The sequence below is a fragment of the Pieris brassicae genome, chromosome 3 (assembly GCF_905147105.1).
Source record: "Pieris brassicae chromosome 3, ilPieBrab1.1, whole genome shotgun sequence".
Taxonomy (NCBI): domain Eukaryota; kingdom Metazoa; phylum Arthropoda; class Insecta; order Lepidoptera; family Pieridae; genus Pieris; species Pieris brassicae.
This window is the reverse complement of record NC_059667.1, coordinates 20,645,399-20,668,719: the sequence shown is the minus strand read 5'-3', so window position 1 is coordinate 20,668,719 and position 23,321 is coordinate 20,645,399. Positions and strand designations below refer to the sequence as shown.

At 33.2% G+C, this 23,321-nt stretch overlaps 1 protein-coding gene across 1 annotated transcript in view; it reads left to right on the top strand.

Moving 5' to 3' along the window:
* Window positions 1-22,641, top strand: part of LOC123707815 — a 72,178-nt gene extending 49,537 nt beyond the window's left edge. The window contains exons 4-13 of the mRNA XM_045658164.1: window positions 2,141-2,450; window positions 2,648-2,885; window positions 11,379-11,545; window positions 12,583-12,715; window positions 13,334-13,458; window positions 15,155-15,246; window positions 16,176-16,353; window positions 20,859-20,994; window positions 21,431-21,563; window positions 21,693-22,641. Coding sequence (XP_045514120.1) covers window positions 2,141-2,450; window positions 2,648-2,885; window positions 11,379-11,545; window positions 12,583-12,715; window positions 13,334-13,458; window positions 15,155-15,246; window positions 16,176-16,353; window positions 20,859-20,994; window positions 21,431-21,563; window positions 21,693-21,767 — 1,587 coding nt within the window. The 3' untranslated portion in view covers window positions 21,768-22,641. The remainder of the gene's footprint in view (window positions 1-2,140; window positions 2,451-2,647; window positions 2,886-11,378; window positions 11,546-12,582; window positions 12,716-13,333; window positions 13,459-15,154; window positions 15,247-16,175; window positions 16,354-20,858; window positions 20,995-21,430; window positions 21,564-21,692) is intronic.
* The last annotated feature ends 680 nt before the right edge of the window (window positions 22,642-23,321 follow it).

Below are 23,321 nucleotides of genomic sequence, written 5' to 3'. Positions count from 1 at the left end.
CCAATGGATTAGTGACCGAGCGATGGCAAGTTTTTGTAAATAAATAAACAAAAGAGCCTTCTAAAGGGTAACACGTGTCGCATTAGCCGTAATTATGGGCAGCTACTCAAACGACAATAATTTAATTCTTAATACTGTTGCGCCCCATTATCGCCAGCTACGATTAGGATACTGACGTCATCTGAATGTTGAGTTAGAGGTATTTTAGACCGCTGAACATATATCTCGATATCAGCCAATGAGGCCTGGCTCCGTTAGTTCTGTCGAAGATAGGTTGGAGAAACAGTTCACCCTTTTCCCCGCAATATGTTAGGTTTTGTATGGGAGGATTCAAAAGTAGATGTTTTTAAATAAAATATATTAAATTAAGCAAATTATGTACGAGCGGCGGCGGTTAAGGCGGTTTCGACTCCCCTTAGAGATATTTTTGCCTTTCAAGAAGTTATCCAAATTTAAAAAAATGTATTTCTGTTGGGGTAGATCTGAATGAATGAAATGAATCATGGTTTTCGAAAAACAAATGCACGAGTAAATAGCTGTAAAAAATTGAATTTGGAATTCCTAACCAAAGAGGTATTTGAGGTCAAAGTGGCCAGCACGAGAAATCGCCAACTTCATACTTAATTTCTACTCATTAAACTCTGTTAGAGAATACTTGGTCGGTAACGAAGAACAAGATAAAAGCCTTATAAAGCTTTCATCTGAACATAGTCACTTGATGCTGAAGTAAATAGCTGTAGCGTGCGTCTAACGATGACTATTTAGAAGCCCCTTTGATCTTGGCTCAGTAATGTTCTAATTTATAAAAGTCGGATCGAAACGCCTGTAACATCGGCCCTATTACGGGAAACTTAAAACGAAAACAAAATTTTTCTTAAATGAAAAATTTAACTACGTGATCCTATTTAATTTTGTAATAAAATATTGATTATATCCTGCGTATTGAGTTTTTAATATACATTGTTTTTCAATATTATATACCATATCATGTTCCTCAAACCACTAACTATGCAAAAAACTCTGTATATAACGCGCAGCCCGGACATACAACGACTAATATAAGCCTTGACTTGTTAAAGCCATCGTGGAATATGGTTAAAATGAGTATTAAGAATATGCATAACGAAAAAACACCTGCATCACATACATACGTACTCACTACACCACAACACAGGCGAATTAAGTATTACTTAGTTAAATGTATTGAATACTTTTTATTTTTCTTTCCCTTTGGTAAATAAATTAGAACCTTTTTGTAAATATTATGTACATAATCTTTGGCTATATTTTTAGTGTTATATATATTTCTCGTTAGCTGAATGAAAAAATAAACAAATATCATAAAATATATCAATTAACAAATGAAATAAACCTGACCTAAGTTACATTTTTAACAGAACGTTGTATTCCCAAACGAATAACGTCTAAAGACACAAATTTGTCAAATACCGTATGGAAAAAATGGTAAAATAGCTCATGAAATTGATTTAAGTTTGATTGACATTCTAATACACAGGTAAGTCTTCAGAGAATGTATTTCAGATGCTTTTATCAACGGTCATTAAATTATTTTAGTTGCTTTTGCATATGTTGCGTCAAGGTGTCATAAAGCCGAAATGTTTCGCTTCACAAGCGATGGCCTGACATCAACTAAGATACATAATGTGTTATTATTCATAGACGAACTTGGTAGCTCATGTTGCGATCTAGGCCATTGCCTCTAGCGGGCATAAAAATAACCGAATTTTTAAAATAAAGCTCAACCTATATATGGGACAGTATAAACTCTAATAATACTTAGTAAATCGGTATAGATATTTTAAGCAGACGCATTATTAGCTTAAGGGTTCTAAAACCTTCCTTTTTCAAAGTCTTTTAGTTATATAAAATAAATTCCTTTGAATAAGCAAGTATTGGAAGCAGTGATGGTGAGATTTTTGCCAGTGCTTCTCTTAAGTTCGCCCTAAATTTTACAACTGACTGTAAATGTGTATTTGTTGACGTTTATAGAACATATATTTTTCGTGTATAACTATTACCTATAAAATAATTTATATTTAGATTTGATTTGATAGGAATAAAACTCAATGGAGAACTGCACTGTTCAAATAAAATACTAACATTTATCTTATTTTCCCAGCCTCGTAATAAAACTCAAGTAAGCCAACCGAATCCCGACCTAACAGCACCCTCTACGTCAATGCAATATGAGAAAATAGAACCACCAAAAAGTCCAAAAGTTACACAAACAAAATACGAAACGCACTTCAATTTTGAACCCGAGACTGTAAGGAGAGGAAGTGAGCCCAGGGTCAAAAAAGACAAGGAATATTATAAGGATGAAGTGGCGAGGCTGCGGAAGCAATTAGAGGGGACAGAAGTCTTTACGAGAAGAAGATCAACCCACCAGCATTCCGTTCCACCACCATCGTCAAGGCGACAGTCAACTGGTATGTTAAATTAGGTCGAGATTATATTTATCTATGTATTATTGTGTCATGCGTACATTGGGCTGCCAATCTTTTGAAATTAACTTAAATTTATTATTGTTTTTTTACTTATAAACTTATTTGGTTATTTTAGACATACATATTAAAAATATTTAATATTATTTTTTATCCTAATAATTCCATCATACATTTTCTAGCAGCTCAAGTCCACGTTACGGCAAATCCTTTGGACTCAGCATCTTCTATGCCGGCTGGTCGTACCACCATTGTCGTGCAGCAACCTTCCCTCTCTCTAGACTACGGTGGATGTTCGACCATCCTCATCAGAGACGCAGAAGATGCGAGGAGGAACAGCAGAGCCTGTGATCACATCCAGCAGTTGTTAGACGTTACCAGCCAGTTTACTTCGGAAGATTTGCACGAGTTCGATAAAAGGTAGGTCAGATAATAGTCGGTTTATTTTTCAACGAGAATTCAGCTATAATTTGAATAAGGTATGATAGAATGCGAAATATGACAGAAACTATACAACAAGTATTTTTCTACCTATCTTCTTTCTTCCTAAGTACTGGATACGTTGACTCACTCATACGTGGCATATACAATATTTAAGTAACTTTTAACTAAGCGGTTTTAAGGCAGTTTTTGCCGTGCACCACCACTACGTGGAACCAGCTGCCCAATGAAGAAATATTCGAACAAATTCGACTAAGGGTCCTTCAAGAAAAGAGCATACCCATTTATTGAGAGTGTCCATGGGCGGTGGCGTCACTTAAGGCGTCATGTGAGCCTCCTGACCGTTTGCTACCGGTTCTAAAAAAAACTATTTTTATTCGCGTAAAGAAAAAAGAAAAATTTATAAAAAATGTGTTGAATTAGGCTAAAGTACATTTTGTCTCGCCCCCATGATCCTGAATACTTTAGAGGTGTAAACAAATTGTTAAATAAAACAAAGATAAAGCGAAAGAGGAAAAGATAACAGACCCTTTCAAGGCCTCTTCTAAGTAATTCGAATCTGCGTTTCGTAGATAAAAATTTATTACATTACGTTTTTAACGTATACACGTAAAACTCTATATCGTATACATGAATTTAATTTCATTGTTAATAAAAATCAGTGGCTCTACAACCTCTATAGGCATCAGTTCTCTATCCGTTTCATCACCATTTGTCAGTCTTATGAGCAAGTAGGTGATCAGCCTCCTGTGCCTGACACACGCTGTCGACTTTTTGGTTTAAGTCAAGGCTTTTTGAACTTTTTGGTTTAAATTAATTGCGCACATAGAAATTCCCATTGATGCACAGCTGGCGGTCGAAACCAATTTCATTGTTAACATAACATAATAAGTTGCCTGGAATAGATTTCTCTAAAGCGATAAGGCTGTCAGTAGCCCTCACTTTTATTTAATTACTGTAATCGTACTGTGTTTCTGTATTTTGTGTCACCGCAACGAAGTTTGAATAAATAAATATCTTCACGCTTTTCGGCAATCGTAGTAAACAAGCAACCTAGCCAAAGACACGGCTCATGACAAGCTTTTCTACCATATTCACTTTGCTTATTTACCATAAATTATATAATATAATATATATACCCAATTTACCCAACGAAATTAATCAACGTGAAAATGTGCTGAACATTGGTTATACAATTTTCTTAAATAAAAGCTTTAATCGCTTTTGTTAAAGGTTCATCAGAACAGATAATTAGCGTTTATTGTTGATTTCAGTGGCTTTTGCGAGGATTTCAATTAATATAAACAACGGACGACCGCAGCCAGTTTATAATTGGTGATCCTTCATATATTAATGGCTTACTGCAACTGTTTATTGTATTTGCTGCAACATAAACTATGTTTGTTGGCCTTCTATTAGACAGAGTCAATACTTATCACGACTGTATTTTGAGTTATTCATTAAGGTTGAGACAGTCCTACGTTTAACTGCGTACGTCAAAATATTTGTCGGAAGTCATCGTTGGCGCTAAGTTACGTCTCGTTCTCGTCACACCATGCTAAGACATAAGCGCGTTCAGCCGTATAATTTTTATTTGTGAAATAGCTTTTTATGAATTTTCCAGATTCATTAAAAGCTTGCCAATGCACGGCACACTGATACATTGGTATCAGAACCGCAATACACAATCTCTTATATGACGAGCACGAAGTGCTAATACAAATACAAAACAAAAACGATTTTTTTTTGACTGTGAGGGGAGAAACTATGGATATCCAGATGTAGCTCGTTTATCAGAATGCTCAATCTGGATAACGGTGAGCTTTAACCAAAACGCATACTTCGGAAGGAAGGGACAAATAGAATGGTTTGATGAATGGGGTATCTAGAGGGTACGCGAAATTTAAATTTTGATAATATGTTGAGGCAATCAACCTGATTGTAAATGCATAGATCACACAACAACGTTCCTAATAAGTCATAAGAACAGCAACAGTTTAATGTTTAAAGAACTTTATTTCTCATTACAATATTGTATTTTATTTAGACGAGAAACTTAATGTTATGTATATATGAGCTAGATACACGTCCCAATTTTAGTCTACTAGGTTCACTGACATGTATATTTAATATTGCGAATTTTAGATGGTAATTGATAAAACAATTGCACACCCTCATACTTAATAGACTTCTTGAAATAATTTGTGCGCGCCTTCGGCAAGATAAGCAAACTCGCTCGACGAGTATTGCGTGTAGTTGTGTGTTTGTTTTTTTTTAATAATAAGCTACTATGCAGAGAGTTATTTAATTTTTTTTTAATTAAGATACAGGTGCAATAACTATATGAGTTGTTTAATCGTCATAATTTTGGTTTCTTGATAGATTTTATTAGTCTATGTTAAAAAATTGTATCTAAATAGTGCTTTTATTAATTTATTTTATAGTGTTTGTAAGTTAGTTTTTGCATGCTGTACCCTATATTTTAATTAAATATATGAAATGGGGCTTGACTAAACAATTATAAATTAAATGACGTACGGATTGCGGAATACATTTTGATATTGACCAAAATCTGCACATAAGTGATTTTAGTTTGGTAATTTCCACTTTAAATATGGATCCTAAGACCCACAGTTTACTGGTCATGTTTTTATAAATTTACTTATAAGTCCCCGACCGAAATTCTTATTTATTTTCTATTCTTACAGTAACTTACCAATACAAGTGAAAACTTATTAATACAAGATTTAAACTTAGAACATACAATCATAAACAAAACAAAAAAAAACATAAAACCTAAACCATTTTATAGCAAATTATAAATAATGCAATTCTTGTGAATTCAGCCAGTGTTCAACTGAATATATCCGTCTAAGGTAATAACATTCTGTGCGCGCAAGTCATAAATAAATCTCTTCTGTATCCGCCCTTGATATAAAAGCAAAATATTTGGGCTGTTTTAACTAATAAGTGCATAAAAACTGATTTTTCAAAATCCTTTCATGTTACATTATATACGTGTCTATGATTGGATCTAGTCCAAAAACCTCGCCTTCGATCAATCAGCACGCGCAACCTGATTGTTCTCTAACTTGTCTTCTGTATCTGTGTTTTCCTAAGTAGTACTTTTTTATATACACAATAACAGGTCCGTTAGTCCCACGTGTATTTGTTGAATGAAATCATTTAACGTCGTAATTGCGAAGTAATTATTTCCCCTAACATTTAATTACTTGCGAGTTACGCAGGCATTATTTACTTTCCTTCAATAAGAGAGCACGGCTCTATATTTCGGTTGAAAGAAACTTTATTTCTCAAAGAATTACATTCACTTAGTGAGAAAATTTAGAGGGACTCTCATCCTTGAGGTAGTAGGTTCGATCCCCGGCTGTGCACTAATGGATTTTCTTTCTATATGCGTGTAATATTAGCTCAAACGGTGAAGAAAACATCGTGAGGAAACCGGATTGCCTTAGACCCGAAAAGTCGACGGCGTACGTCAGGCAAAGAAGGCTGATCACCTACTTACAAATTTACAAATGATCATGAAACAGATACAGAAATCTGAGGCCCAGACCTAAAAAGGTTGTAGCGCCATTGATTTATTTTATTTTAGTGAGTAAATTTCGAGTAGGTTACTTATGTATATCGTGTTATGAAATTATTTGAAAATAAGCTATATAAAATAAAATTATTAGTTGCTAAATAATATGTACAATATTTTTTGCAAAAGTTTTATTATTTACTGCAGATATAGGTGCCTCTAATAATGTGTTAAAATTATATTAGGGATTCACTTACTAAAGATTTCAATGGAAAATGAAGTTTATAAGGCTGCTCGTTGCGTGCTATTATCTATAGCAGTTAATATACAATTTTTGTACATGACTTGGCCACAGATGCAATGCCTATGTGTAACAAACACGAAGAGATAAAAAATAAACCAAAATATGAAAGTATATAACTAAGGGAAAATTGATTTTAAAGTATGAGGATCTATGGAGACCTAGCTCGTTAATTTAAAGTAACAGCTACAAAAAAAATATATTTGGTTTAAAAAAAAATGTGTGCGTGTACTAGTGTACTTAAGAAGTGAAACTAATTTATGACCTTATTTAAAAAAAAGATCTACTATATGCAACTTTACAGAAATTGGTTAAATAAAGTTAAATTAGAAAAGGCCTTTATTATCATAGACATGAATACAAATAATACAATTATTTCACTACCTCATTACTACTAAAATTATTACAGAATTTCATTAATTCAAGATTAATCAAGAATTATTACTATCATTGTTATCGTTATTATATATTTTTTTATGAATGGCTTCGAATCTCTTCTAATCAACCGTGGTAGGGACAAGAAAAAGATGGCAACGGAAAAATGAGATGGATTTTTTTTTACAAAGCTGATAAAGTATTTTCACTTCAAAAATTAATAAAATATAAATTATTGCGTTACTTATTCGTTGAGCGAGGAAAGCACCAGATCTAGGGTCATCCTTACTATCTCCCAGGCTCCAACTTAAAACTTTATTTAGCGCCTGTGCACATGAATAAATAAACATAGCCCATATATATATACGATGACCGCTCATGGCGGAGTGTCACATCCTCATTTGTTAAAGGATTATAATTTTCTTTAACTAGATTAAGAAATATGCGGCTTTTCCCTAAACTAAAGAAGCGTGGCTGTATTATACCATATATGGGCGCACAGCATTAATTCCCTAACTCAAAAGCTTATCAAGAGCTTCGGAGTTTAGTGTAACTCCCAACTCGATTAAGAATCTGTCTCACATCAATCATTTGGTATATCGCTGATCAATTTAATTCAAGCGTAGCAATACAAACTTACTTTACAAGTATGTCTCGTAATTGAGGGTAAAATATTTGCATACATTTAATTGAAATTTTTTATAGTACAGTTAAATTAGTTTACATATTCAAAGACTTGTTTTAAAGAATGTTTATTGAAATAGGTTTGGTGAGTACACTTGCAACAGGCTTTTTAACATACGTTTTTTAATTAATAAAGAGGGGGGAACGTCTGGTCCATGATGATGTAGAGGTCATTATAGTAAAATTGCACAAATAAATATGTAATTTAAAAAAATCCCCATTTATTGGGAGAATTTTACATTTTTACAAAATATATGTTGTTCTAATCTAAAAAACTTAAAGAAACATTTTTATCTATTTCTACATTCTGCCCATAATATAATACCAAGTCAAGAATGAACTAATAACGATTCGAACAAGTGTCGAATTGCCGTGCTCGTTGTACAAAACTTGTTGACATGCAATATTACTTTAATAGCCTATAAACCTCTTCAAATACAAATTTACCCCTGTCATGCGATTCTTATTCGAGACATTCATTAAGAAAATGGCGATTAGGGCAATTGGAAACATTCTTATATATATCAATTTACGTAAACTTCTTTATTAGTTTTCGCGTGTGGGATGTCTCATAGTATATTATTGAATCATTATACTAACATCACCATTACACACAATGGACTACAATTAATTTACTTTATAGATATTACAGTTCCAACAAGCTACAACATAGGCTTAAGAAATAGAAGAACATTTTTATATATTTATTTCGTAATAAGAAATAATTGTTACTTTTATTTAGTTCGTAATTCTACAGCAAATATAAATTGTTTATAAAAACAAACAATTACACTAAAAATGTAGCCAACGATAAATACATAATATTTACGAAAAGGTTCAAACATTTACAAAAGGGAAGAATAATAAAAAATATTCAATACTTAACTTAGTTATACGTAATTTGGCTGTGATGTGATATTGTAAATGTGCGGGTAAGTACGTGAATGTGTGTATTTGGGAAACAATATTCCGCGACAGTTTAAACAAGTCAAGGCTTTAATATTGGTCGTTGTATGTCCGGGCTGTGCGATACAAAACTGAGGTTATTTGCATAGTTAATGATGCTGTGAGGAGCATGAAACAAAGCTCGACTATGACGTCTTGTAGGCATGGAATGGCAATTTTTCTACTTTTATTTAATTTTGTTACTTAATTAATTAGCAAGTATCCTCCACTTAAAATTCGTGGGAAGAATGCCATACCGATAGTTATTGATGAAACAGGAATAGTAGCTAAGAATATTACTAAAACTTTTGTAAACGTTTTTGACATTTATAATCATGCGCTAAGACGCATCAAAAATGTTTAAACGTATTTTGATTGATTAACAATTAAATGCCTGTCCATCTATTCTCTAAAAACAGACCATTCACATCTCAACCACAACCAATAAAGTGCTTGAAGATACAATATTCCTACATCGATGTACTACACCACAGGACACGACTAATACATAGACTACAAATAAAAATTATACATGGGGACCGCAACGCCTTTTTCTCAAGATGCCACTGATACACCGGCTGTACGCTGTGCAGGTTAACCAACCTTTCAATTTAATTATTAAAAAGATACTTCATTATAAGCGAAACAAACTAACTTAATAATAATAATAATATTTTATTTGCAAGAATATGTAACAATTTAATGTTCAGAATATGCGAACTTTAAATTATTACCAGACGCGCCACAAGTAATTTACTAATTTATCTTAAGGAATTTTACATAGAAATTACATACGTCAATTATTATTTGAAGTGATAAAATAGCACATTAACAAAATATATTATGACGTTATTGAATATTACTTATAATGTTATAATCATTAATATAATAACATTTTTTTATCCAAAAGTAGAACATTATGTCGATTTTTAAAAACTTTAGTCGTAGATCTTTTAGTTTAAATAAAATATATAAAGATAAAATTATTGGAAATAAAAATAATATTGATGCAATACAGGGTTTATGCCTTTCTTTTAATTGAAATAGTAAACATTCATAATTAAAGAAAAATGATAAAATTATCGAATAGTATTAAACATGTCTAGGACTTACTAGTGTTACTAGTACTTAGGAGGATAACTAAGGGGATTCAGAAATGAAACTGAGCACAGTCTACTCCTACAAGTCTACTTATACAAAGAAGCATTAAGTGATTGAAAATGAAACCCATAAAATATCAGCCGTACTAATCATTATGAACCTACGGAATAAGGAAGTTAAAAGTTTATTAATATTTTTTCTCAAAAAGTCGAGAATGTACGTTATCAGAACTATCTTGAAATCTTTAAAAATAGGTCAACGATAAGTAGGTATAAAAATAACCTTTTTTTATAGCTAAGGGCTTCTTAGCGACGGAATGTGATTAAAATTAAAAGCGACCTCAGATACGAGGAATTTTTTTTGCATTTTTGTCAAAGTAATTTTGAATTAGTCGTTTGATTTTTATAGAATTTTCCTTCAAATATTGAGATAAACATGTACTAATACACAATATTTAAATTGTAATACATACGGATGTTTTATTGGACAACCGTAAATTGTGTTAAAGTAAAAGAAACATTTAGACATTTATGACCGTTCAGAAATATCATCTTCATAAATATTATTGTTATTTGCTTTTCTTGCTAAAACTCGAGAATGGTTCGATCAATGGAACTAATTATGAGATTGAAATATTTGTGGAACTTCAGGGAAGGTTTTACCAGTGGAAAATATAAATAACAAATAAAGAAAAACCCCTAAAAACGACAATTACATTTTCCAATAAAAGCTGTTTTCACAGAAATATTTGATATCTATTGTATTTTTAGAAATAAATTGTCACATGCTCGTCATATATTTATAGACGCCTTCAGAAATTTGTGTGGCAAAGCTGTAATATGAAATTCGATCTCTTTGGTCTGTTTTAACAGTTTTGTATTAATTTTTGACACAAATATATGTCGATGAGACGAAGTTCCGGTGAACTTCATCTAATTATATAATTTTTTTTAAAGTTGTTTTATATTTTTGTACACTACGGCCAAAAATTAAATATTACCAACGGTTTCATTTTGTCATTTTAATAAATACAAATTTTGCCGACAGACAGGCTGTAAAAGGTATGGCCGCAGCAGCTAAAAAAATCCTCGAGATAATCTTTAGGTGAAAACATGGCAAATTTATTTGTTTACAAAATTATACTTCTTGGGTATAAAATAATGTAGCAAGTAGCATTTTGTTATGGAATAATTTAATTAGTGTAAAAAGTAGTTATTGTACAGTAGGGGCAAATTTGACAAACCAATTATGGAATACAATAACAAAATACGGAAAAAAACTGCATACACAAATATATTTTATGTAAGAAAATGTTATGAACATATTGAATTGGTTTTTTTCTCTACATTGGTGGTTAACGCTAGGAAACCTTGTGACCACAGTATTACATGGTGTGGAGGAAGGATGCCATGCTCTTCCTACAACTTGAGCTTCCCCGACCCCAATCTTGTATATAACATCTTTAACGTCTATTGCTTTAAGTAACTTTTGTACTAAATTTTTAAATTGTAATTTTCCTTAGGTATGGCAGTCCACACCACTCAAGATCCCAGTCAGTCAAAGCAGCCAGGTCACGCACTGGTGAAAGACAACTCCTGGGTCTACCACAACAGAGGGCCAGGGTTGCATCTATGCCAAACACTGGTGTCGAGGAGGAATACTATCGGTTACGGCATTTTAGTATTACAGGTAACTGTAATTCAAAATGGATACGCAAATATGGCGTCTGACTGAAATAAAATACTTTTAGCTTCAACGTTTATTGTAGAAATAATTGTTACAACTTTTATTTATTTCGTAATTGTACACCTAATGTAAATCATGTATAAGAAAAGTAATTTAGCTATTCTACAATTTACAACTGGTGCCACGTAATCGTAATTGTTAGTCATACAAAATTAATTATATAAAACCTTTTATGTTTTTTTTTCTGTATTTGTTAAGATGCATATATTTTTTAAAGAAAACACTTTTACCGGATTAGAGCTATGCATTATTATAAACTTATAATTACTTTACATAATTTTAAATTTCTCCCGACGTTTCGCGTGCTTTACAGCGTCACGCACATCACGTCACAGTGACTGAAGACAAAAGGTGTTAAATGTCAAAAAGTATCACAGCTGTAGAGAAAGTTGTATTTTCTGTATTTATTTTCCCGGATAAAAGACAATACTCTACATGTATTTTCAAACTAATTTAGTAAGCTATTAAACATAGATTTAACAATTAGAATTAGTTTTATCATTACAAAAGATTTTTGGAAATATAAATTATATAATTTCGAGTTGATTCATTACAATATATAATTATAATATTTTATTTAGTTTATTTTTATTTCCAATCTTTACAATTGTTAAATATACAACTTTAATTCTAATATATTTGTTTTTTCCTGTTACTCCAGATGCTAACTTCCGTCTGTACTACCGCTACTGATCGGAAAAGTTGCAGCCTGGCGGCCATTGATGGGGATCAATGGCCTCCAAGGCTGCAACCTTTTCCAAATATATCAGAATTTCTTTCGCCATTTACTTCCATTGCAATATATATTGCGCCAAAATATGGAATCAAAAGTTTTAAACAACTTTCCTTATACCAGCTATATACTTTCATATAAGAAAACACACATCACACACTGCTAATCGTAAACTACGTAAATATATACGACAGCCGTTATTTAGTATTGTGTGTTGCCATTACGATAGCACGACACAAATTCGCAGGTAAGGGAGTGGTGAATCGTGGAGACTCTCTGCGATCCAGGAGGTCCAGGTCAAACACATCGGTAGCATCCAGCGCCTCCAGTACGGAAGCTGTTACCAGGGCTTCGGCTCCTTGTTCGCTGGCATCTTCCAGGTTAAAAATAACTAGATTTAAATCAAAAATACAAAAAATATTATATTTGTTTATTTTATTAATTATTTTGGTAAAACAAGAGCCATATATCATTTAAGCTGAGAGATTTTTTTTCACAAATATCGAATTCAAGAACACTTCATTACTTATGGGATTTACAAAGCTACAGTAATGTTTTTGTCTAACCTTCAAATAGCGTCGAGGGTTCGATCCCCGGATGTGCACCAATGGACATTCTTTCTATGTTCGTATTTAACATTACTCGAAATCGAACATCGTGAGGAAACCGGCTTGCATTAGATCCAAAACAGGCACAGGAGGCTTATCACCTACATGTATCATGATTGACAATGATCATGTAACAGTTTCAAAAATCTGAGGCTCAACCTAAAGAGGTTGTAGCGCTACAGATTTTTTCGAATAGCATTATATTTTATTATGATTATTATAATTATTTTTTGTAAACATATATGAGTATGTTATAAAAAGTCGGATATACATGTTTACTTACTATTCTTTTGTTACTTTTTAATCTAGCTTAAACTCGTTCTTCAAAAGAATATTTATCAATGCAATGTTGCTTAATAAATTGTTTTTATACAATTGTATTGTGAACAGGGACTCGTCTGCTGGTCTCAGTTCATACCGAGTGGTGGTCGTGGGCGGGCCGGGCGTAGGAAAATCAAGCCTTGTGGGACAGTTCATGACCTCGGAGTATTTACACGCCTACGACACTAGTATAGGTTAGTTATACAAAAATACATGAATTTATTTAAAAGTTTTAGCCACATCTGTACCATAATAAAGTTTAAAAAAATGTGCGCGTGTACTAGTGCACAGACGAAGAAGTGAAACTTCTTTATGACCTTATTTTTCGATATGCAACTTTACAGAAATTGGTTAAATAAAGTTAATAAATAAAGTTTAACAAAAGGCTTTTATTATCATAAACATGAATACAAATAATACAATTATATCACTACCTCATTACTACTAAAATTATAACAGAATTTCATTAATTGTAATATAATTATTACTATCATTGTTATCGTTATTATATGTTTTTGTTATTAATGACTTCGAATCTCTTTGAATCAACCGTGGCAGGGACAAGCTAAAGATGCCGCGTAACGGAAAATGTGACGGTAATTATTTTCCAACGCCGACAAAGAAGTTTCACTACAAAAACTTAAAAATTAAATTTCTCAACTATCTGAAAGAACATCTAAACTGGCCTATGCTATAATGGAAAGTTTTCTAATTGTACAGTAGATTAATTTTAAATTATTACGCCAAGTACATAACATGTCAAATGGAAGAGACTAGCTGCCCACGACACAACGACTCCTAGTACACTTCCTCTTTTAATTAATAAAGTCTTTTCTTCTCTTTCTTATTTTTTTCTAATAAACGATTACATACAGTGGAATATTAATTACAGTGTTCCACTGATGGTTTAGTTTACTTAACTAACTTTAATTTATTACAGTACTGGAATAATCAGCGTGATTCCTGAATATGAATCCTGAATATCGTGACAGATAACGATTTGATATGATTGGAGACTATTGGAATGTTGATACATATAAAAAATTTAACAAATAAAATCCAAGTTTACTTGTGGCTGGCTGGCTTTAGGAGGGCCGGATTTAGAGGTCTGGAGACCTTGTGACAACAAAAGAATAGAGGTCTCCTGGTCTCAAACTCTTTTCCTAATTTTTCCGAGTTTTTCAGTCAATTATGTATTGTGTGACCAAGTAGATGATTTTAGTATTTAACAAACATAAAAATAAATCAAACGAAACGTTTTCTAATCGGAATTTAAAACATTTTTTCGAAGTGTATTGTGGCGGTCATAAACAAATACAAAACGCAACTCAGTGCTCACTTCAGAGAACTTCCGGCTGAAGCAAATTAATAATAATTGAATTTGGAACACGTTGAGCAAAGTGTTTGTTACCATTGCTACTCGATCCTCACTCAAAGATCAAAGAGTATTGAAGGACAGAATCCGATAGCCAGCAGAGTTTGCGGCCATAATTGAGAAGAAACTCCTTAACAATCCAATGATTTTGGTTACCAATTTAAACCTACAAATCTATACTCAATAACCATACAAATATACTCAAGTTTAGAAATATTAACAGTTTCAAATAAAACTGAAACCCAAAGTTTGTCAATTAGTTAGTACACACACACACTTGTTTAATTTATTAATTTTATCTTACCGTAGAGGTAGATTAAGATTAAATACTATAAAAGCCTGTTCTATGCTATGTTAGTATTTTTTTGTCTCCCCAAGAATCGAACTCAAGCTTTGATTAAACTTACTACGTGAAATTCTAAAAAGAGATTAACTATTAGCAGTTAAGGCGCTGCATCATCAAATATATTTAATCAAACGTTACATTTAAAATATGTAAAAATACTTGGCTACAGATGACGAGTCAGGCGAGAAGTCAGTATGTGTGCTACTAGCGGGAGAAGAGTCGGAGATCACATTCTTGGACTCACCACCAGATAATCTTATTGTAAGTTTGATAACAACAATTTTATTTACCTTGAGACTAACCATGGTCTGGCGAGTAAATGCTAAATTTTCTATATTTTGGAAACAATATAACCATGTTACTTGGTTATAATGTAGCATTCCGTGGAAGGGTTTTTTTTATTTAGGAATCTAGTATCTTAAATCTTATATACGTATTATTGGGTTAAAAATACTTTAATTGACAGGATAGAGCAACTTTTATTTATTTATAGTTAATTTACAAACTTTATTAACTACACGCAACACTCGTCGAGCGAGTTTGCTTATCTTGCCGAAGCTGCGCACTAATGATTTGAAGAGTTCAATTAGGGTGTGTGCAACTATTTAATCAATTACGATCTAAAATTCTCAATATTAGGGCATTAAAAATACATGTCAGAGTGAATCTATAAGACTGAAATTGGGACGTGTATATCGCTCGTATGTACATAATGTTTCTCATGTAAATAAAATATTTTTGTAACGAGAAATAAAGTTCTTTAAACATTAATCTTTAATTATATGTATAACCAGTATTGACCCCATTTACATGTACATAGACATAACATTTATTACTAACAAATGTTGTGTCTATGTCTATGTAATAATTTCCGAACCAATTCTTACTTAGGGTCCTTCAAGAAAAGAGGGTACCAATTCTTAAAAGGCCTGCAAGTGCTTTACTTGCGAGCCTTCTGGCAATGTGAGTGGCCATGGGCGGCGGTATCACTTAAGCCTCCTGCCCGATTGCCAGCTGTTAAAAAAATTAAAAAAAAACAAAATTAGATTCAACGCTGAATACGTGCGTTCGTACGCTGGTTGAATGGTTACCAAACGATTATTCTGTGATACCTACTCCCTTATACGATAAAACCGCGCCTCGTTAGAGCCACAAATCTACGGCGTGTGATAAAGAAACTGTTTTTTCAGTCCGAGGGACAGGCACATGGCTACTGCGTAGTCTATTCGACGGCGGATCGAGCCAGCTTTGCTGAAGCGGAACGGCGTCTCCAAGTGTTATGGGCGGCGGGACATACGGCACGCCGGGCTGTGATACTAGTCGGGAATAAGGCGGACCTGGCGCGCTCGCGGGCTGTGCCCACAGATGGTAAGCTTTTACATATATTTATATTAATGATAGGAACAAAGAACACGTGTGTTATTTATATATTAAACGTTATATTTCATTCTAGTTTTAGGAGATTTTTTATAAATGTACGAAAAATGCCAAAGAATCTTAATGAGACTTTAAACTTTCGGGCTTTCTTATTTTTATAAGCGTGGCGGTTTTCTAAATCGTCGGTGTTACGCTCCGAGAGTATTGCCAGACGCAGGCACTCTCTTCAACAGTTACATTACAGTCATTTGTTAAAAAAGCAATTAACATTTATTTCGCTAGAATTTTTTTTTATTGCTGATAATCAACAAGAAACTGCATATACATGTATTAGTATTTATTATTTGGATGTTGTTAAAAATAAAAGAAAATATAACTTTCTAATCAAATTAAAATATCATTCATTCTTGAAGGTAACTTAATTTACGAGAAAAACTAAATCCGGCACTCTTTTAAATGCCCAAGGTTTTTTTAACAAAATGTTTATAACTGCCCCATCCTTACATGTTAAAGCAGTTAAGTACCGTAATGAAATTAAACATAAATAAGAGAACTGAGCCGTTACACCTCTATCAGTAAGGTGTTATAGGAACACGTATTACTGTATCACTGTGAACCAAGGAAGAAAATAATCAATCATTACATAGCCGTAGGAATGCTACAGTGTACTCAAAAAGCTTAAAAGCCTAGATATAATCTATCACCAAACAGGCTTTTAAGCATAACTAAGTGAAATCAGATAAAGTCAAATATCACATAATATTGCTGGTACGTATACACATTTTAAACATAAATATTTGTTGAATATCCAAAAGCAAATTAAGCCGGTTGAGCTTAAATAATTAATTGAAATTCCGATAAAATTAAACAAAATGTAATGAATTGCTCATTCACTGGTTTCGCATTACTGTTATAATTAATTCCATAGATAAATTGCGCATAATTATTGTTCCGTAAAAAATCCGCACTAACAGTGTTTTAGGTGACTCTCAGTCCTGAGGTACGAACCCCGACTTTTCACCAATGGAACTGGAAGGGCTTTTTTGTCTATGTACGCATTTAACACTCGCTCGTACAGTGATGGAAAATATCGTGAGGTAACCGGCGTGTCAAATCCAAAGCTCGACGACATGTCTCAGTCAGAAGCCTGGTCTACTAGTTGTCTATGAAATAAAATAAAGTGTCTAGTGTACACACGTAAGAAGTGAAACTTCTTTATGACCTTATTTTTCGAAAAATGATCAACTATATACAACTTTATAGAAATTGGGTAAATAAAGTTAAATTAGATAAAGTTTAATAAAAGGCTTTTATTATCATAGACATGAATACAAATAGTCGAATTATTAAATTTTACCTTATTACCACTAAGATTATTACTATCATTGTTATCGTTATTATATATATTTTTTATTAATGGCTTTGAATCTCTTCGAATCAACCGTGGTAGGGACCAAAAAATATGGAGGGTAACCGAAAAATGTGACACGTAACCGAAAAATTTGACGGTAGATTTTTTTCCAACGCCGATAAAGAACTTTACTTCATAAATCAATAAATGGATGCATTCTGAGGGCAGAACCTTGAACCAGGAGACTATTATTATAACGTCTAAAATCAAATACAATTGCGCCATTGTTAAAGTTTTCTCTGAGAATGAGATTTATTCCTTCCGTATCTTGTTTTACGTAGATTAGTAAAAAGTTTTGTAACAAAAAGTTGTAAATATTTCAGTCCCTACCTCAATTTGTGTATGGTGGTAAAATAAATTTAACGTAGGAAGTTTTTTTTTTTAATTTAACGTCAAAGTTAAAGTTTCGGTTAATTAAAGGCTAGTTAGAGTTTTATTTAGGCGCTGTGTAAATGAATCAGTCTAAAGGTAAGACCTATAATTTGGGTGAAATTTAATGTTGGTTTATTAAGTCGAGTTAAAATAAATCTTGAAACATGTACTTATGATTATGCTTGTTTCCTTGCTTGATCTATAATTACATACACAATAATATTGCAGACAACAATATTGTATACATAGAATTATGTGGTACATATATATTCATCGCGAGGGCTCAGTACCTTCCCAGAACCCCATCACCCTCCGCTTGACCGTATTCAACGAAGAGCGATTCGATACCAGTGACTAGTCACTTTCCGTGCTGCATTGCAACATTTTCCCTTGGCGATGCGTAGAGATGTGGAGTCTCTCTGCATCTTCTAACGCAGTTACCATGGCGAGTGTGCTGACAAGTTGTTTGGACTAATAATTGCAGCTATTCATTATCGTACGTTAATATAGAACACAAAATACCACCCGTATCACCTGGACATCTTTCTTTCCACAACTGAGCGTTTTCTAAGGAAGTTTTTGCCGCCCACCACCACTATGTAAAACCAGCTACCGACTGAAGAATTTCCAAACCAATCAAAATCTTCAAAGACTGGCAACGCACTAAGGAAACTTCTGGCAATCTGAGTGTTCATGGGAGGCGATATTACTTAACATCAGATGAGCCTCCTGCCCGTTTGCCTACTAATACATAAAAAACTCTGATAATAATAATTAGGAATATGCATTAGACAAATTTTGCTCCAACTACTACGTATGCTATATGCAGAACTATACATATGCCCGGAAATCCCGGCATAAGTTGACAAATGTCAGAGTCTGAAAAAAAAACAAAACACTGAAACAAAAGAATAGAGTTAAATTATAGAACTAATTTCTTAATGGACGGACGAAGTTATAAGATCCCATTATTACAAAATAATTACAAAGTTTATGAAAGGTTTCAATGGGGAAACCTCCTTTTATACAAAACAATTCTGACCCTTTATCGCTATCGCTTCCCATGACTTCGTCCGTGTGCAAATTCTCACGATATATCAATATCTCCTTACGTCCTACCGTCAGTATTTTTACTGTATGTATTGGAGATTTTTTATAGGGCATGGGCAGTAGGTTCACCTGATTTAGTGATACCGCTGCCCATGGGGCCTCAATTCCAGAAGTATAACGTTCCCGGGCTTTTAGGTAAATGCACACAGGCACTACACTTATAAATATTAAGTTTAATGTAATCTCATATAAGCGATTACTATTATGTTTTTGGGAATTAATATCTACGAACCTGAAATTCCTTAATATCACCTCTGGGCTCCTATGTACCAGCTCCTTCTACTTGACCATATTCAGCGGAATGTCCGTTGTTGGACAACTGAGCGTTATTTAAGAAAGTTTTGCTGCGCACCAACACTATGTAGAACCAGTTACCAATTCGACTGAAGGTCCTTCAAGAAAAGAGCGTTCCCATTCCTAAAAAGACAACGCACTCGCGGGCCGTGTGGCAATGAGTGTCCATGGCCACTTAAGATCAGATGAGCCTCCAAACAATCATTAAATATAACCCGAAAATCCATGTATGTATTGGTTACCATGATTACCATTTATTTTATATGGAAATAACTAATATTATTGCTGGTGAGACAGATATATTTAGTTGCACACTGGCTGTATTCAAAAGAATTGCATAATTCATAAAAGAGGTTCAGGTTTTATTAAAACATTTTCTATTCTATTGGTTGCAAGAATAGAAAATATGAAATAAATAAACTATATTAAATATAATATGAAAACAAAAACGGTATTAACCTTTATCCACGTCGTTAACGAATTTCAGAATAACAAACAAAAGGCGAATACGTTTTAAATAATATCTTGACTTTACAAATTCAATTGCGACCGATCTCAATGCAAAATTCTAAATTGCGAAGTTATTTTTGGAAAATAATTTGAATTGTAAATCAAAGAATTGTTCTCGATTAACTTTATAAAGATCAGGCTTAGATATATACTACAATCATCCTTTTGTGTCTTGACAAATTATATTATAAAGCATTTTAATACCCGGCTCACCTGGACAGGACGTTCTAAGTATAAGTTTATTATGGTACAAATTGAAACATAAAAACAAACTACAAATACCACAACTCTAATGGAATACTGAATATATATTCTTGACAATCAGAAGTGACAATCGCAGATTTGATGTGATTTATAACACATCCGATGCGTTGTCAGAACAAATAGAAGACGCCTTGCAAAGTTTATCTATAAGAATCCAAATATGGCGTCCATCTTGATTTAGTCCAAAAACGCAAAAACAAGATGGTCGCCATGTTTCGATTCTTGTGGCTAAATGGTGATATAGGCCGTTCAATTTTTTTCGAACCTGCAGTCCCTGGACTTGCCAGATTTATCATACATTTGATTTTAAAGTGTATATGAGGGCTTTCGCCTCACCGGGTTAATTTATGAATTTGAATGAGGTCAATGAATTAAACGTGATAAATCTAGCTTTATATGTAATTTGCTCTGTGAGACAATAGACAAATATTTCTCACATTTAATTTCTCAACACTAAGTCCAGTTTATAAAGCCGAGATATTAATCCATACGTAACTGAAGGAGAGATGTAACTGTCTTTAATAATATGTTTCAGAGGGAAAATCTCTAGCGACGTCATACGAGTGCAAGTTCATAGAGACATCTGTGGGCATCAACCACAATGTGGATGAGTTACTAGTGGGTCTGCTCACTCAGATCCGTTTGAAACAGCAACACGCCGAACGTGTCAGGTACGAGGCAATTTTTAAGCATGTGATTATTTGAACTAAAAAAGCAGTTTTAGCTTAGTGGCTTCAGCGTGCGACTCTCACCCATGAGGTCGTAGGATAGATCCCCGGCTCTACCAATGAACCCATTAACTTTCTGTCTGACGTGTGAGGAAACCAGCCCAGACCTAAAAACATTGTAGTGCCACTGATTTATTTTTTATTTTAATTATTTCGAGACACACTCATGTGACATTTTATACATAATTTACAATGAAAACATTTTTAATGGTCGAAAGGTTTTATGAACGAAGAGATTTCTTTGTCTGTGAAAAAGCCACAACGAAATTTAAAGATTACTTGGATAATGTGCTTTGAAGCAATACTGTGAATGTTTTTTCTATAGAGAACGTATAACGTATATCAACATATAAAAAAATGCATTAAATTAAACTTCCAGAAAGCGAAGCAGTTCCCGCAAGAACAGGAGCCGCGCTCGCTCCCCTCTTGAAGATGTTACTGCCCCCGCCGCTGCTCCCTCGTCCGCTTCCAGCACGCCACGGAAACGAACTCGCCTATCTGCCAGTGTTAAGGTATCGAGACAATCTTATTAAACTTTTAAAATAAAACATTAATAAATGATTGAGTTATCTAAGGACTTCCTCGGGCACTAGTCGTATTAATAAACGTACCTACAGATATTAATATTATATTAATTCCAGGTCCGTGGTCTCCTTGGTCGAGTATGGGCGCGCGACTCAAAATCAAAATCATGCGAGAATCTCCACGTACTCTAGCATTCGGTTGCCGAGCCTGTCGCTTGTTTCCCCTTCTTTGACTGCGCTGTCACTTACTCTTAGGGAAATGCCCCCTAGCGTGACCTCTATTTGACCAATAGCACACCGTAGCGACCTCTAAAATTATCATTTACCTTTACATATGTATTTTAAAAAATACTAGCTGTGTGTCTATTCCTCAGTTATATACATGTAGTTTATCGAGATAATATAAAGTCATATTTCGTATTAAAAATGGACAGCTTATAGTAAGTTTCTAATATTTCGAATTATTTTAAGTCCATTAAATTGGTGATTTGACTTAAAAATATTAATTAACGTCCAAAATGACTTAAGCGTCCATATTGTATTTTCTTTACAAATGCAATAACTTTTATTTAGAGTAGATTTTTTAATTAGTTCATTTAATTTATATAATATAAGTCAGAAGGAGGAATCACGCTGTATTCTTGGGGGAAGACGGGCCGGTGAGAGATGAATTTCAAATTTTGTATCGTTAGTGAACGCCATCTAGTTACGAATTTTGGTACTATGCAAGTGTCGTTCGTACTTTGCGCGTTCACACATATGATTTGGCATATATTTATATGTTACATGAACGTTTAAGCTGTAAGTACGCATACGCAGCAGCCCGAAACAAATTGCAACAGATTTCTTATTGTCAATCAATTTGAGATTTAAATAAGAGTGACACAAATTTGCATGCTAACATTTTTAGCGAAATATTGTCATAAGGCGTGGATGCATCCAATATGGCGGCTGGCATCTATGGGGATATTGTTATTAAAAATGAAATTCACAATTCCTAGTTTGAAAAATACAGATGCGTTCGTTTTGGTTGCCTCATTCGTCGTCACCATAGGCAACAAATTTATACCACAGAATATACAATGAATTGGCTTGGTAGAGGAATTTGAAAGTATTAGTAGGAGTAGTGGATGCGTTACTATTCATTGCAGTGTGAAAATAATTGCGTTTTTATACAAATGAATTTTTGTATTTTTCCCTTTTTTGTCTTGATACAATTATTTCTACACTGTATAGTATAAAAATACTATTTTATAAAATGTATTATTATGGAAATTATATGTGATCCCCGTGTGTCCTAAATGTAATGTTCATTCACACCAATTAGTATTAATAGTACCTATTTAATATAATATAATGTATAGAATTTTACGAGTCGTTATAATCTTCTTTTGTTAATACAAATTATTAATCATTATTAATATTCCGAAAATAGTGCGACAATTATTTCAATCGGATAGCGACATTGACAACTAAATAAATGTCAAATTTATGGCCAGACTTAAAGCAGATTAAATGTGGTTGTGGCACTATATACTGTTCGACAAATATAAAATAGTGATTGCTTGATCTTAGCCAAAACCTTCAGCTTTATTCTTGGTAAAGCAGTTTTGGGTCCACTAAAACAATTAAACGAATTAGTTATAGGCGTTATAAGCCTTTGTGAAGGGTATAAAATGTTTTGAATATCCTATACACATTATATAGTAAAACCTCTTTTATTTTTTTTAAATTGGAATAAAATTC